We start from the raw sequence: 17230 nt of genomic DNA, 5'->3' as shown, positions 1-17230 counted from the left end.
CCAGTAAAATTCTTATTGTGGTGAGTTAAAAAAAGGCCAATGAAATGTAAATGTCTATGGCAAACACAAACATTTATATGCCACTTACTTTGGTGTTTCTCTACTTCATTAGATCTGTCCAGCAGATTTATGAATAAAGTGTTCCCTTTACACTACTGCTCAAAAGTTTTTAGTCTTTTATGCTTAGCAAGGCTGCATTTGTTTGATCAAAAGAACAGGAGAACAGTAATATTGTAAAATATTTTTACACTTTAAAATAACTGATTTCTATTTTAATGCATTTTTAAAAGTTATTTTATTCTTGGAAGACAAAGCAGAATTTTCAGCAGCCATCAGTATAGTGTTAAGTTTTACATTATTCTTCAGAAATCTTTTTTTTTTTCTAATATGACCATTTGATGCTCAAGAAACATTATTAGTAGTGAACACAGTTGTGCCACTTAATATTTTTGTGGAAAACGTGATATTCTGTCAGGATGTTTACATTTTTAAAAAGAACAGCATTTATTTAAAATAGGTTTTTTTTTATTCTTTAATGGCACTTTGATCAATTTAATTCATCCTTGCTAATTAACTAGATTAATAATAACCACTTATTGATCCTAAACTAAACTGAACCTGAACTAAAAATGTTGTGTTTTTATTAATGTCAAGCTAAAAAGTTTCCCTGCATAACAATTCTTCCTGGTTCTGCTGTGGGTTGTTGGGGTCCATACATAGAGGTGAAAAGACAGTACGTGCTTCAGATCAAGGACAACTAATGGGAGACAGGGATTTTGCAGCCCCAGTTAGAGTTGTGGAGTTGTGATTGGTCTGGGCTGAAACTGAGACAGCCCCCAGACTAGGGTTTAAGGGATTATCTCAGATCAACAAATGGACAGCCAATCTGTCAGAGCAGTGCAACTCAGTCCTGGTAAACATGTAGATCTGCATATTTAGAAGCAGAACTTTTGTGCAGTGCACTCTGATTTCACAAAGTTAAAAGTAAGGATTTGGTGCCTCATTACACTTATGATACAGGAATAAGCTGCACAGCATTAACATCATTGATGCCCAGAAGGACATGCATTTTTCTCTCTCCCTATAATTACACTTACATTCCAATTGTTATGGATACTATAGAGTGAATTTAGCCAAATTGCTTTATGTATATTTAAATATTTCTAAAGCATGATTCTGACAATGTGTATATAAAATAGTTTGAGTCTAATTATATTGATTCAAGTTGATCTGCTTAGAATTGTAATCATAAGAATTATAGTATGGAGACCAATGCAATATAATATTTTGAGCAACAAGGTGACTTCAAGTTGATTTATGGCACTTGGTAAATCTGTTGTCAGCAGGGTAGAGAGAGACAGTACCAAAGGACATGTGAAACTCACAGAGATGGGATCCAAACAAGGACCTGTGAGCTTAGGTGAAGTGTTCAGCTGTTTTGTCAAGTTCTAATTTCACCTAACACATCCTCACATGGCCCCGGTTCCTTAACAAATTGCTATTTATATTGTGTCTTCGGGCCATCTGTAATATTGCGTCCATGTCACTTTGAGTTGAGATTTCTTCTGCACATGCTTGGTGGATGATTGCAACTCAACAGAGAGACTTTACTAAATGCAATAGTCCTGCAGGTTTATTCAGTGAAAATGGGTAAAGGTGAAGTAGTGCATTTATTTAGTTTCCAAACAGAAATAATGTCGGTTTTTGAACATGCTCCTTTTCAGTTATCAAAAACAGGTAGTTCCGCCCCTAAAGTCATGTAATTGGTTGAGCCAATTGTTTTCTCTAGCTCAGCTAGTCTGTCAAATCAAATAAAAATTACTAAATGAAAATGTAAAATGAAAAATATATTTTAAATAATTTTTTTCTAACTTTACATTCTTTTTTTAAATTATTTCATTTATTTTTAATTTTTTAAAGATGTTCTATATAAATTCCAACAGAACAAAAAATGGATAATAATTCTCAAAATTTCAATTTAACATGTAGAGAAACTACAGCTACAGTTGTCAGAATGAAACCCGCTTATTTTTCATAACAGCTTGATCAGATGCTAGTCTAGCATTCAGAATGATCTAACAAGTGCTTTCAAGGCTGAATGTTAGGATATTTTAATCTATTTTTTACCTTTCCAACTTAGGTATTTTGGTAACTATCTGAGAAAAATGATTCACGAACCTGTGCTACTGTGAAAAGCTTTTGGTCAACACAACATTAATCAATTACATTTTTGGGTATTAGTCCTGTGAATTGGTTTGTGAATCTTTGGGTTAATTTGTAAGATATGATATATAGTAAATAGACCAACTGTTATGAACCAACGCATCTTTGAGAAAAGTGGGTGGTCGGTCATCTGCGGTGGATGAAAACAATGCTAGCAGGCAGGACTTGCTCCATGCAGCCAAGATGTTTCTATCTTTATGTATAATGACGCACAGTTATTTTGGAGATATGTCAGCTGTTCGGTATTAGGCTTTGGGAAAGCTGAAAAAAAAAAGAAAAACACTTTCAGCTGCTTGTCTGCCAAAGGAAACAGGGATAGCACACTGACCTGGGTAACTTTGGTCAAAGTTTTATGGATAATACTGAAGGAATTTCGAATTTATGTGAACTACAGAAAATTATAGGTGGGCCTTGACGTCTTTTGGTATTATTGTCGCTAGCTTCAAAACATGATGATAAGAAGTGTCTCTTTTGGATTTTTATGTGAGGAAAATGTCAGATTTGGCTAATGGTGAGTAAAACGGAAGATAATCCATTTGTTCCTTCTTAAAAATCTGGTCAGTATGAACTTTTTTTCTCACACTTGATCTCAAGTTGTTGTTCTGATGCATGATTCACAAAGAAGATATGAGACTTAAATTAATTTTAGACTATTTACATTCCCAGTTGTTCTGTATAGTCTGATTAATACAAAATAATATACAATATTCATAACTTCTGAGTTTTAATCTCAAGGATGGTGTCATGTTTCAAAGTATTATATACATTCGAGAGCAACTATTAAACGCTGGTGAAATGGGACAACTGGGACAAGTGTTTGTTTGTAATGTGAAAAAGACGAATGTAAGAAGTTACAGCCTTTGTCTTTTTATTTGACTCATCACTTGTATCTGCACATATGGACAAAAATTAATGAACCCACCATAAAGTAAGCTAGAGTGGCAGAGACATCGGTGCATTCCAAATTATTAACTAATTACATAGAGGGAGTGTAAGCTGTAGGGAATATTATTTTGGTCAGTATCATATTTCATATCATAAGAGCAGCCACAGGTTGTATTCATCAGTAAGATCTGTTTCTGTGATATACGCAAAATGGTTTTAGACATTAAATTAGACATACTGCATTTTGTCAGTTAAGCACATACAGTAGTTGATAATTGAATAAACTTGATACAGAAATGATGTGCATGTGAATATAACAACAATATCCTAATAATGTCAATGAGTATATGATTACACTTTTTAGAATTCAATTTGGAGCGGTAAAGGCCTAATGTTGAAGTTGCTGGCCATTCCTAAAGGCTTGTGAGAAGACAAGTTCCTAAACATGGCATGTAAGACTCATTTATTAATTAAGCATTTTGAATTTTATTATAACATATTTTATTTTACACTACTGCTGTTAAGAAGATATGAAATCCCTTAAGTGACATTCGCATGGGCACGATTCCGTAGAAGAATTTGGCGCGAGTCACGTGTCACGTGACAGTATAGCGCGCGCGTGCAAGTAAAAGAGAGAAAATGTGTGCACGCAGCAATTTCACCTCAAATGTCACTTTAGGGGCTTCGTATAGGACAGTTTTTGTTACAAAAAGAAACACTGATAATTATTCCATTTTTGTCTGAAGTGAATAGAATTCAGTTGGTAAAAGGGCTAGAAGATGTGACGCTGTGTGAGAAAGAAGCCTGTACATTTGAGGTGGTCCTCAGTCATGCGTACATCCAGGGTCAATGGAGCAGGGATGGCGTACCACTTAAATCCAGGCCTGTTTGTCGAATTGCCACGCAGGGCAAAAAACACACACTCACACTCACGCGTGTCACGGTTGCTGACATGGGTGTCATCAGTTTCAAGGCTGAAGGGATTGAAAGCTCTGCAATGCTGACAGTCAAAGGTACTATTCCATCAATATGAAACCTGTATTTAATGCAGTATAAAATCATTTCTTTGTGGGATAATGGGTGGGATGTTTCAGAACCTAGAAGTTTTGGATAATTTACAGTCTTTGTCAGTTTAAAGTTGTTAGAGCTGCCTGTGATACAGTAGCAGGTTTATTGTCATGTCTACTTTTTCTCAGCCAGGAATATAAAGATTGTGAAGGCTCTTCAGAATGTCAGTGTGACTGAGAGGGAGAGCGTGACATTTATCTGTGAGGTCAACTGGGAAGATGTGGATGGGAAGTGGTACAAGGATGACAGCCGGTTGAGAGCTGGGGACAATGTTAAAATAAAATGTGAAGGTATGTGTGAGAGGTTGAGTAAACTTTGACTGGTGGCTTATTATGTACATTCAAGGGTCGTTCGCAAAATATGGTGACAAACATGGCAACTAACTTTTTTTTTAGTGATGAAAAAAGACTGAAGACTTCAAACTCCATATGAAAGCATTGTACTATAATCTACCCTAAAGTTGATTAGTTTAGTTTCAAGCTATAATGCACATAAATATATATATATTTGAGTTTGTCTAGTGCCAAAAAACCCTGTATCGCCTACTTCTAGTAATTTATTTGTTGATAAAAAAATACATTGAACACTTATGTATATAACAAGCTTGCAATAAATAAATAAACAAACACATACAGTAATAATAATAAAAAAACTTTTGTCAGTAGATTTCATGATATTTATGTTTTTTTTATGTTACAAATTTTGTAAATACAAAATGCTGTGGAAAAATACTTCAGTTCAGAGTAAAAAGAAGCTGTTTAAACCTATGCATGTAGATTTTCATTTCATTTTTATATTGATTGAAAAGTCACAATATAAAACTTTTTGAGGATGACCAAAAAAGTATTTCACAGAATATGATCATGTTTTGTTTTGGATTCTAATTTTCTTCAGCTTTTTCAAATTCAATCAAATCTCATAAACACAGGTAAAACACACTCCTTAACCTACAAATCAGTCAAACCAGAAGATGCTGGTGAGATCAGATTCACTGCTGAGAGGGTCTCTTCAACAGCAACACTGGGAGTCAAAGGTAAAAAACAAAACAAAAAAGTACTTTTATACTTTTTTTCCATTTTGTTCAAATGTAACGATTATCATTGTAGAGCTTCCAGTTCATATTGTGAAGCCCCTGAGAGTGAAGATCGCCATGTACAAACATCGTGCCTTGCTGGAGTGCCAGGTCTCTCGTGTCAATGCTGTGGTTAAATGGTACAGAAGAAATCATGAAATTGTGCCAAATAGGAAGTACCAAACTATCAGTGAAGGCGTGTACCGACAGCTTATCATAGATGATGTGGGATCTTCAGATGAAGACACTTTTACCTGTGATGCTGTCGATGACAGGACTTCCTGCCAGCTGTTTGTAGAGGGTGAGAAGTTCAATTCAACCAGACTTTAAATACAATTTACTACCCAGTTTCAATATAAGTACTGATTTAACGGAATTCTTATTCAGTGAATATTGGATTCTTACAGAGCAGGCCATCAGCATTTTGAAAGGACTCAGTTCTGTGGAGGTCATGGAGCCTAAAGAGGCTCGTTTTAAAGTGGAAACAAGTATTAAGTTAGAGAGGGCACCCAAATGGACCCTGAATGGGCAGATACTATGTCCCTGTCCAGAAATCCGGATTGAGAGGCAAGGAACATCGAACAGACTCATTTTCACTCAGACCGACAGTAGTATGTGTGGCACTGTGCAGTTCACCTCGGGGAAGAGCAAGTCAGAAGCTCAACTCACAGTTACAGGTAATTTATCTTCTCGTATATTGAGCAAATATTCAACAAATTGGTACTGTAACATGTTAGTTGCCAATATTACAGGCTTTAATTGCTATCAGCATATTAGTTATTTAATTGTGCATGGTCATTTCTAATATTATGGCATTTAGATTACCATGTAATGCAAAAAAAAAAAAAAAAAAAAAAATAAAGCTTTAAAACCACTAATAATCAGGGTTATTTTAGTGTCATTGAGATACTATTAACGTTTTATATTAATATTTCTGAATTAGTTTTTATTTTACATTTTTTATTTTACTTTAGTTTTAGCAATTTTTAATTGTGTGTTGTGTCGTGTGTCATTTTTATTTTTTTGTAGTTCAGTAGTATGAATATTTACAATATTTACCCTAAGGTTGTGGGTTCAAGTCTTGGGCTGGCAATCCCATGACTTAGGTGACCTTGAGCAAGGCATTGAACCCCCAACTGCTCCCTGGGCGATGCAGCATAAATGGCTGCCCACTGCTCCTGGTGTGTGTTCACTGCTGTGTGTGTGCACTTTGGATGGGTTAAATGCAGAGCACAAATTCTGAGTATGGATCATGTCACTTTCAACTGTAAGAAATGTTACTTCGGCAACTAGCTGAAATAAGCTTAAGGATTTAAAAAATATATATTTTATTTTATTTCAATTAAAGTTGATTTTATTTCAGGTAAAAAGATTTTAGATTTTAGATTTAGTTAATAATATTTAAATATTAGCAGATCTAAAAATGTGTGTCCTTTTTTTCATACTGTACATGATAATTTTGTTATGCATAAATTCACTAGTAGCATTTTACATTATTGATTTTAGTTGTGTGTGTGTGTTTTAAACTAGTATTACATTTTAATATTAACCATTATTGTTAATCAGCCATAACATAACTAAAAATAATTATTGGCATATATTATTAGACAGAATTTTAATATCAGAACTTGGAACAAATCATTTGTTTTATACGGATTGAGAATCATGTGCCTTAAATGTATTCTTGCTTATGCTTTTCCTAATAGAGCGCCCTTTGATTGTCAAACAGCCCATTTCTGATGTGGAGGTGAAGGAGAACAGGTCAGTTACTCTCAGCTGTGAGTTCTGTCCATCCCCCAGAGTGGTGCGCTGGTTCAAGGGTAGAACCCCACTGTTTGCTTCCAATAAGTACACAATGAAGCGGGAAAAGAACCGGGTTGAGATGACCATCATGGGTGTGAAAGCAGCAGATTCAGGAGAGTATCGCTGTCTGGCTGGTGGCTCAGAGGCAAGAGGAAGAGTCAGTGTGGAAGGTACCTGGCTTTAGCTATCTGTGTCCTGGAGATTTCTTGGAATTGCTTCTTTAGAGCACAGATAAGACACATACAGTACATTACATATAATTATTCTTTTCCTGCAGTGAAAAGGTTGAAGATCATAAGACACTTAGAGCAAGTAGAGGTCGAGGAGGATGGAACTGCAGTGTTCAGCTGTGAACTGAATCATGAGTCACCCAGTGTCCAGTGGCTGCTCAATGACCGAGTCCTATACACCAACTACATCAACAAAATCCAGAATTCTGGAAAAGCATACAGTCTGATTTTAAAACGACTAGCTCCTCAAGAGAGCCGTGTAACATTCAAAACATTTGATATCAGCGAGTCTGCGTTCCTCAGGGTCAGAGGTGAGGTTTTCAGTTACCATGGGGCTAAGAAAACAAGATTTGAGAATAAACTGCTGTCCAACTACTTTACATTTAAAGCAGAGACACAATGATCAACAACAGATATCAGATATTTAATTGTTTGTGTCAAGCACTTTCTTAAAGGAATATCAATAAATTATGGAAATATTTTCACTCTTTCAGAGCACTATTTCTTGTAGAGTTCATGCATAAAATTATTATTATTATTATTTTTATTTTTTAAAATAAGAATACTATAACAACCCATTTCAAGGCCACACAGACAAAATATTAATTCAAAACACTGATGACACAAAACTAATCATTCAGTTCGAGTGATTATAATTCTCAAGGTCTTACGTCATCCCTTCTCTATTATTAGGAGAACATATTTTTGTCTATAATTTCTATTGTATCTATAGCAGAAAGGTATAGGAAATATCTTATTGTACATCATAATGTTGTGATGCCTAAATTCACTTTGTATGGAAATTGTTTACCTTTTATGGTGTTAACTTTTTTTTTTTTTTAAAGTAGTATAGATTTCTGATATGAGCCATTTATCGGTTATCGGAAGGAAATTTGTTGCTATATGACATTTGCTTTATATGCCTCTTAGAGAAGCCAGCAGTGTTTCTCAGGTCATTGGAGGATGTAGCAGGTGAGGAACGTGGTGAAATCCTTTTGCAGTGTGACGTTTCCAAACCATCAGTGACACCTGTCTGGAGAAAAGATGGTGAAATTCTGACCGCCAGTGAGAAGTATGAGATTCTCCATGTGGGAAAGTCATTGACTCTTATAATTCACAAGCTGAGAAAGGACGATGGAGGAGAGTACAGCTGTGATATTGGCTGCAGCCAAACTAAAGCGAAAGTCATAGTTCGTGGTATGTTTTAAAATCTAGATTTGAATCTAATTAAAATGAGTTCTAATTAATTGAACCAAAAATATGTTTATTTAATGTGAGGGACTTTTTTCAGACCTGCGCATTACCATTGTCAAACGCATACGGACAACAGCTGTGCTGGAAGGGGAAAGCTGCAGCTTTGAGTGTGTCCTGTCCCATGATATCATTGATGAAGCATCGTGGATTTTGAATGGCCAGCTGATTGTGAGCAATGGAAGAATCATAGTCTCTAACAAAGGGTGCAAATACACAATGAGCATTCAGGAAGTTACAATATCTGATGCTGGCGAAGTGGTCTTTACCATTAAAGAGTTCAGCTGCAGGACTATGCTGTTTGTGAAAGGTGAGACCCCTTATTATTTAAATATCACACATTTTACAAGTATTGATCATTTTCTGTCTCTTTTGTTCTCAGAGAAACCTGTGAGAGTTTTTAGGGATATGTTGAATGTTAAAGCAACACCTGGTGAAGATCCAGAGCTCAGCTGTGAGATCACGAAACCTGATGCAACAATTAAATGGCTGAAAAATGGGCGGCTAATTAGAGTCAGCCCAAAATATGAAATTACCCAAAATAATTATCTAGTGAAGCTCATCATCCATAATGCAGCTATAATGGACTCAGGAGAGTACTGCTGTGAGGCTGATGGGATTGCTACAAGGGCGAGATTAGAGGTCAGAGGTAAATACTCATTTTCTACACTTGTTTTAAAAATGTTCCCAGTGCAAAAGCTTTTTTCATCCTGCTGAGTGTCATAAACTCTGTCAATCTTTTCTCATTGTGAATTCAGACTTGCAACATACATTTGCAAAGGAACTGAAGGATATGCGTGCAGAGGAGAAGGGTATGGTGACCATGGAGTGTGAAACCAGAAGGCCTGCAGCTACTGTGACCTGGTTAAAAGGTCTAATGGTCCTCAGCTCGGGACAGAAGTACATGATGAAGAAGAAGGATGTTGTCCTCACTCTGACCATCTTCAATCTGGAGAAAAGTGATAGTGCTGTCTACACCTGTGATGTTGGGACAATGCAGAGCAGGGCTTTACTTACAATTCAAGGTAGACAAATTAAATTTGTTTTTATAGTCTTAAATTAATAAATGTAGTTAGTAAATTAATAATTAGTAGTACAATAGTTGTATCTGTCTGATCCTAATAAAACAATAAATCAATGGAAAGCTTGTTTATTCAGCTTTCAGATGATATATAAATCTCAATTTCGAAAAATTTAAACTTAAGACTGGTTTTGTGGTCCTGGGTCACAAATAATAAGGTTGTAAATCTGAGATTACTAGATATTATGTTACAAAAATTGTAACATTTGGATACTATGGGCCATTTGTACTTGTCAAATTACTGGTATTTGCGCCATTATTTAACACCCCAAGTAAGCTTAACATATTTTGCGCTTGAAATGGAAGCCATAATTGTTGCTAGGAGGAGGCACCACAGAGTACAGCGCATGTTAGTATTAATTTATTTTGAATGCCAGAAGAGCACATTTCATTTGAATATTTGCACATTGTTAATAAATCACCTGAATTATATTCCCCTCCCATCTGTCATATTTTTCAAATTAATCTGGCCATCAGGTCAAAAAGTGGTCATTGTGGATGAACTCGAAGATAAAGAATGTCTAGAAGGAGATACCATCACCTTTAAGTGTCGAATCTGCCCAAGTGACTACACTGATGTCAAATGGTACCTGGATGAGACCTTACTCTACACTAATGATCTTAATGAGATCAAGATGATACCTGGTGGATACCACACTCTTACCTTCAAACAGCTTGCACGTAAAGACACCGGCACCATCTCCTTCGAGGCTGGGGACAAAAGATCATATGCATCACTATTAGTTAGAGGTAACTGTCATAAATCATAAAACACTTGACAGGATGCCTGTGGCAAATATAGTGGATAACTATTACAGGACATCTTTACAAAAGATACTTTGAGATGAAACTGTCAGTTTCTTTTACTGCTTTGTTATTAAGAATAGAAATGTGTGTATAATTTCTGAAAACCTTTTGATGGTTTAAAAACATCAAAAGAGGAATTTTAGTTCAGAAAGTTATTTTAAAGAGGCTCATATTTAAACAATTGTATTTTATCTTTGTATTGACTACTATACAGTAAAAAAATGTGAAACAAAATGCAATACAGATCATAGTGTACAGCAGGTGTTTCCAACCCTGTTTTTGGAGATCATCCTTCCTGTAGAGCTCAGCTCCAGCCCTGATCAAACACAACTGAACCAACTAATTAGGATCTGAAGAAGCACTTGATAATTACACACAGGTATGTTTGATCAGGGTTGGAACTGAAATCTGCAGGAAGGTAGATCTCCAGGAACAGGGTTGGGCAGCCCTGGTGTACAGCATACAATTGAAAAAATAAGGTTACACTTTATTTTAAGGTGTTCTTGTCACAGTGTAATTATACATTTAAGTACTGAGTAATATTAATTAACTGCACATATTTACTATATGGTTAGGGTTGGGATTATGGTTTGTCTTAGGGTTACTTGCATGTAATTATGCATAATTAATTGTTATTATGATAGTAAGTACAGTACATGCAATATGTGTAACAAGGACACCTTGAAATAAAGTGTTACCAAAAATGATTGTTTTTGTAATACAACTTATTTGAATTACAGAGAGACGCCCCACAATAACTAAAGCATTGGAAGATACAGAAGCAATTGAAGGAGGAAGTTTGGTGCTGTTGTGCAAGACCTCAAAGCCATGTCATATTGTTTGGTACAAAGATGGCTGTTTAATCTGGAATTCCTCCAAGTTCTTAGTGAGTCGATCTGGAAATGAGGCCAGGCTGGCCATCCGTGATGTGAAAGACAGTGACGCAGGGTTGTACGAGTGCGATGCAGGTTCTGTCAGCACAAAAGCCACAGTGTCTGTTAAAGGTATTTCAAACGTCTCTTTTCTGCAATTTACCACATGAAGTTTTATTTTTTCTAAACATTTTTACATTTGGTTGAAATTTGAAATCTTTATGTTTGTTCCACATTAGTTATTCCTGCTGAGTTTACAAAAGCTCTTCAGAACCAAGAAGTCAAAGAGGGAGAGAGTGTAACGCTGATGTGCGAATACTCTATACCCGGGGTCCAGTTTGTGTGGCGCAAAGGACCCGAGACGCTAAAATCTAGTGAGAAGTACCACATGAGGCAGAGGAAATCTTGCATTTCTCTTACAATACACAATCTGAAGCCAGAAGATTCAGGGAATTACACATGCATTTGCAGAGACCAAAGAACTATGGCTACTCTTACAGTCAACGGTAGTGATATTGATTGCAATGAAAATTTTATTATAGAATTCAACCGTGATCTTGTAGCTTTACTTATGCCATTTTATCCATTCCAGAGGTTCCTATATCATTTATTAAAGAGCTCAAGAACCAAGAGATAGATGAAGGTAAAAATGTGACATTACGCTGTGAGCTTTCTAAAGCTGGAATCCCGGTGGAATGGTTGAAAGGTGAACAAACTCTCTTGCCTGGGGAGAAGTATCAGATGAGGCACATAGTCACCATACTAGAGCTGGTAATCAGAAATCCAGTTCATGAGGACAGTGGAACATACATCTGTGTGTGTGATGATCAAAGGACCAAAGCCATTGTTAAAATACGAAGTAAGACGAGATGTTAAATATATACCGTAGAATTCGATTTTCCAGTACTCTGAATGCTGAAAATGGAACTTATAAATCCTTTTGTATTTCCTTAGCTCAACCTGTCACGTTCAAACAGAAGTTAAGAAATCAAATGGTTGAAGAGGGAAACAGTATAATCCTACACTGCGAGATATCCAAACCAGACATCTCTGTGCAGTGGAGAAAAGGAAGCAGCCTTCTCAGGTCTGGGGAAAAGTACAAAATCAGACAGAGAGGCTGCATGCTAGAGCTGAAGATTTTTAATTTGACGCAAGATGATAGCGGAGTCTATAGCTGTACGAGTGAAACTGCTGAGACATCAGCCAACATCACAGTTAGCGGTAAGTTAGTTCAATTCACTAGTAAGTGTTACCAATAATGAAAAAGGAACACTAAGGAGTTAGAATTTTATGTGCTTGCCCAGTCAGTCAAGTAGTTTAGTAATGCTAAAATATAGTTATTGTTGAATTTTATAGATAAAATTATAAGCACATAGAGTCATCTGTTCATCTGTTCGTTTGCCAAAGTTGAAAGAACAAAAAATAAGGATGCTCTTATTTGTTTCTTTTTATTCTGTAGCTCAACCTGTTACTTTTAAAGATAAACTGAAAAACCTGGAAGCCGTGGAAGGGAACATGGTAACATTGCACTGCGAGCTTTCTAAAACAGGTGTCCCAGTAGAATGGTGGAATGGAGAGGAACTGCTCCAGCCTGGAGAGAAGTATAAAATGAGAGAACGAGGCACATCAGTTGAGCTGATCATCTGTGAAGCCATGCCTGAAGACAGTGGAGTTTACAGATGTGTCTGTGGAGACCAAAAGACCAAAGCTACAGTTAAAATTGTTGGTAAGGTTTTGTTTCATTGATTTGTTTTCATGATTATAAAATGTATGTCATTATACAATTCATATGGTGGTTTCACAGGTGCTCCTGCTAGTTTTAAGCAAAACCTTAAGAACCAAGAAGCTCTGGAAGGCAAATCTGTAACCCTTCACTGTGAGCTTTCCAAAGCTGGAGTACCTGTGGAATGGTGGAGAGGAGATAAACCGCTCCTTCCAGGGCCACATTACCAGATGAGGCTGGATGGAAAGACTGCAGAGTTGAAAATAACAAATGTTTTCCCTGATGATGCTGGGATATACAGTTGTGTGACTGGAAGCCAAAGGACCACAGCTGAAGTGAAAGTCAAACGTAATTTCAAAAACATGTTAAATATATACTGTTTAGTACCGTTCAAAAGTTTAAAGATTTTTTTATTAATAATTTTATTCAGCAAAGCTGCTTTAAATGGATCAAAGTGGAAAAGCATTTATAATGTTACAAAAGATCTAGCAAATAAATACTGTTCTTTTGAACTACTAATCAAAGAATCCTAAAAAACGTATCATACTTTCTGCAAAAATATTCAGCAGCTTTTTAACCATTGTGTATATATCATATGGTTACTGCCTATGAGTTCAATTGCTCATATTAAAAGACCTGTCAATGTTTTCTCAGCCCTTCCAATTACTTTCAAGCGAGAGCTTCAGAATCAGATATCTACAGAGGGTAAGAGTGCAGTATTTACCTGTGAACTTTCAAAGCCTGGTGCTCCAGTTGAGTGGAGGAAAGGTAGAGTGATGCTGAAAAGCGGAGCCAAATATCAGATGACGCTTGAGGGGCGATTAACCAAACTGCTGATAAATAATCTAGTTGAGGGTGATGCGGGAAATTACACCTGCAAAACCAAAGATTCTCAATCGACAGCCGAATTGACGGTTCAAGGTAAGATCCAATCCGTTATAAATATAAACAATGTACTGCTGAATTTATGGATTTCATATGCATTTCATTTTCATCGCCATTTTATTTTTGACTTTTTAAGTTCTTCCATTTCATTAAAAATGTCCATTTCTTCCACAGCTACAATAGCACTCTGTCATGACATTACATCAGCCACATTCACAGGTTTAAGTCATCTTAACAGTGATATACTGTAAATCACTGTTGGATTTTCATTACATGATTTTCTAATTCATACCGTCAAATTACACTCATTATTTTACAACAAAAGAGTCTTGCTATCTGAAATCCCTTTATTTGTTATTAGTTGATTTAAACTACAGTAGAAAGGTAGGTTTTATTTTTTTATCTTGACCCATTCAGCACAGCATGGGCTAGTTATAAAGATATATGGTGTGTTGGTGTACATAATACATGAATAAAATGAACCTCAATAGATGACATTCCTTTGATGTCTTTACCTGATGTAATTATTAAAGGTGAATGCTCTCAGGCACAAAAAGTATACACTGGTACATTTTTGCAGCTCTTTGCTGATGGAAAGACACAACATTCACTCTTTTGGCTAGTATATAACCTTCATGAATACAGGCTTATTCAATTCTTGGCTTTCTAAAGGACTCCCTGCTATCTTTAAAACAAATTTGAAGAACCAAGAAACTCAGGAGGGGAACAGTGTCAATCTGCACTGTGAACTTTCTAAGGCTGGAGTTCGAGTAGAGTGGTGGAAAGGAGAAGAACTGCTCAAGACTGGAGAAAAATATCAGTTGAGACAGAAAGAAGCAACCGTAGAGTTGTTAATAAGGAAGGCACAACCAGAAGACAGTGGAGTGTATCGCTGCATATGTGGAGATTACAAGACAGAAGCCACCATCAAAGTTAATGGTATGATCCAAGATGTTTTCATATGCAGGTTCCTGTATTTAAGAATTACCCAATTTGTTGTTAGAAATTCTAAAGCAATTAAAAAGCTTAATCAGATCATGCAACATCTTCATCGTTCTACTGCTCTGTGTAGCTCTCCCTATCACTTTCAAACAAGAACTTAAGGATCAAGAAGGTGAAGAAGGGAACAACATCACATTGCGCTGTGAACTCTCTAAGGCCAGTGCTGATGTGAAGTGGTTGAAGGGAGATGAAGTCCTAAAGCATGGTGAAAAATACCAGTTGAGACAGATAGCAACTAAAATGGAGCTCGTTATCAGAAAAGCCATACCTGAAGACAGCGGAGTCTACTTTTGTGTATGCCCTGATCAGACATCCAAAGCTACAGTTAAAATCAATGGTACAAAACTTAAGCAATATATTAAATAAATTCAGACTTTTAGGTCAAACATTCTGCTTAGGTGACACAGATATTTTTGCGATTTCTTAGCTCTCCCGATCACTTTCAAACAAAACTTGAGAAAACAAGAAGTGGTGGAAGGAAACACAGTAGCTTTCCGTTGTGAGCTTTCCAAACCGGGAGCTACGGTGAAATGGTGGAGGGGTGAAGAGGTGCTGCAGGGTGGAGAAAAGTACCAGATGAGGAATGAAGGACGGATTGCTGAACTTCTTATTAAAAATGTCAACTCTGAAGATGTCGACTTCTACAGCTGCACTACAGGAAAGGAAAAAACGACAGCGGAGGTCAAAGTTAGGGGTACGCTATAATACTGCAATATCTGATCTTGATCTTTCATTAATTTCGCAATTACGTAGTAACTTTCCTCTTTTGGATCATTCTCCAACTTCAATACATTTTGTATGGTTTTCATAGCTGTACCTGTCACTTTCAAACGAGAACTTCAAAATGAATTAACCAAAGAAGGTGGGCAAGCTGTTTTTAGCTGTGAGCTGTCTAAACCCGGCGCTCAAGTTGACTGGAGAAAAGGAAGAATTATTCTCAAGCCTGATGATAAATATGAAATGAAGCAAGAGGGCACATTCACCAAACTGGTCATACGTAATGTTGAAGCAAGTGATGCTGGGAACTATTCATGTAAAACCAAGGATTCTGAGTCAACTGCTGAGCTAACCGTTAAGGGTAAGGCATGCAGGCTTTTTGCAGCGGCAGCTTGGCACATTTAGTCTTTCTTGGCTTTCTGCTATTGCATTGTATTGATTCTTGTGCTGTAGTTTTCAGCTTTGCTGTGCTTTGAAGGCCTGCATGGCTTTGTAGTAAAATAATCTGGCATACCTATACCTTTTTGTTAACATTTCCAGTTCCACCAATCACTTTTAAAGTCAAGTTGAAAAATCAGGAAGTTGAAGAAGAAAATAAACTTGTGTTGCACTGTGAGCTCTCAAAAGCTGGATGTCCTGTTGAATGGAGGAAGGGGGAAGAGCTTCTTAGGTCAGGGTATAAATATCAAATCCAAGAACATGATGTTACAAGGGAGCTGATCATCACAAAGGCCATGCCTGAAGACAGTGGAGTCTACAGCTGCATTTGTGGAGAGCAGAAGACCAAAGCCACGATCCGAGTATTCGGTATGGATGACATTTTTACCGAAAATGTACCTTTTATTGTCGCTTGAGCTCACTATGAGCTAACATTTTACTGTGCAACTCTTCAGCCACACCAGTAACGTTCAAACAAAACCTGAAGAACCAAGAAGCCCCTGAGGGAGGTGTTGTTATTCTGCATTGTGAGCTGTCCAAAGCTGGGGTACCAGTGACATGGTTAAAAGGGGATGAGGAGCTCTGCAATGGGAATAGATACAAGATAAAGCAGGAGGGATTGGTTGCCGAATTACACATTAAAAATGTTCTTCCCAAGGATGTTGGGGAATACAGCTGCATCGTTGGAGACCAGAAGACTACAGCTGAAGTTAATGTTAGGGGTAGGTCCAATGCCACTTTAATAGGTACACACTCTCAATGGGTAAACAAAAGATCGTTCTGATTTTTGAATAATCGAATTCAGCCAAATCTGATTTTGTCATTGCAAATTAACTAATGTTGTCTAAAGACACCTGTTTGTGTCTACACCCATTACCTTGACAACATTTTTACAGGGCTGTAAACAGTGTATGATACCCAAGACCAGAAAAGATTGAATGTGGGGGACCAGATAGTGAATTTAGGGGGGTGCCATTTTGATTCATACTAGTTAGGTTTTTAAGGAAAATGAACAGAATTTTGACTCCATAAAATAGCCCCTAAAAGGTGTACAAAAATATTAAACTGTTTTCATTATTCTTAAGTAATATTTCTTGAGCAGCAAATCCTTATTAGATAGATAAATTTTAGAATGATTTCTGATTTCGGATCAATTGACACTGAAGTCTGGAC

At 36.6% G+C, this 17230-nt stretch overlaps 1 protein-coding gene across 1 annotated transcript in view; it reads left to right on the top strand.

The window, feature by feature from the left end:
• Window positions 1–2543: 2543 nt before the first annotated feature.
• Window positions 2544–17230, top strand: part of obscna (obscurin, cytoskeletal calmodulin and titin-interacting RhoGEF a) — a 43562-nt gene continuing 28875 nt past the window's right edge. The window contains exons 1-27 of the mRNA XM_052564021.1: window positions 2544–2734; window positions 3473–3560; window positions 3855–4121; window positions 4305–4466; window positions 5105–5209; window positions 5283–5549; window positions 5656–5925; window positions 6955–7221; window positions 7329–7592; window positions 8212–8478; window positions 8573–8842; window positions 8915–9181; window positions 9291–9557; window positions 10091–10363; window positions 11161–11424; window positions 11532–11798; window positions 11885–12151; window positions 12247–12513; window positions 12752–13018; window positions 13097–13363; window positions 13670–13936; window positions 14573–14839; window positions 14973–15239; window positions 15330–15596; window positions 15714–15980; window positions 16160–16426; window positions 16513–16779. Of these exons, the coding sequence (XP_052419981.1) occupies window positions 3554–3560; window positions 3855–4121; window positions 4305–4466; window positions 5105–5209; window positions 5283–5549; window positions 5656–5925; window positions 6955–7221; window positions 7329–7592; window positions 8212–8478; window positions 8573–8842; window positions 8915–9181; window positions 9291–9557; window positions 10091–10363; window positions 11161–11424; window positions 11532–11798; window positions 11885–12151; window positions 12247–12513; window positions 12752–13018; window positions 13097–13363; window positions 13670–13936; window positions 14573–14839; window positions 14973–15239; window positions 15330–15596; window positions 15714–15980; window positions 16160–16426; window positions 16513–16779 (6421 nt within the window). The 5' untranslated portion in view covers window positions 2544–2734; window positions 3473–3553. The remainder of the gene's footprint in view (window positions 2735–3472; window positions 3561–3854; window positions 4122–4304; window positions 4467–5104; window positions 5210–5282; window positions 5550–5655; window positions 5926–6954; window positions 7222–7328; window positions 7593–8211; window positions 8479–8572; window positions 8843–8914; window positions 9182–9290; window positions 9558–10090; window positions 10364–11160; window positions 11425–11531; window positions 11799–11884; window positions 12152–12246; window positions 12514–12751; window positions 13019–13096; window positions 13364–13669; window positions 13937–14572; window positions 14840–14972; window positions 15240–15329; window positions 15597–15713; window positions 15981–16159; window positions 16427–16512; window positions 16780–17230) is intronic.

This window comes from Carassius gibelio, chromosome B8 (assembly GCF_023724105.1).
Source record: "Carassius gibelio isolate Cgi1373 ecotype wild population from Czech Republic chromosome B8, carGib1.2-hapl.c, whole genome shotgun sequence".
NCBI lineage: Eukaryota > Metazoa > Chordata > Actinopteri > Cypriniformes > Cyprinidae > Carassius > Carassius gibelio.
This window is presented reverse-complemented; position numbering and strand designations above follow the sequence as displayed.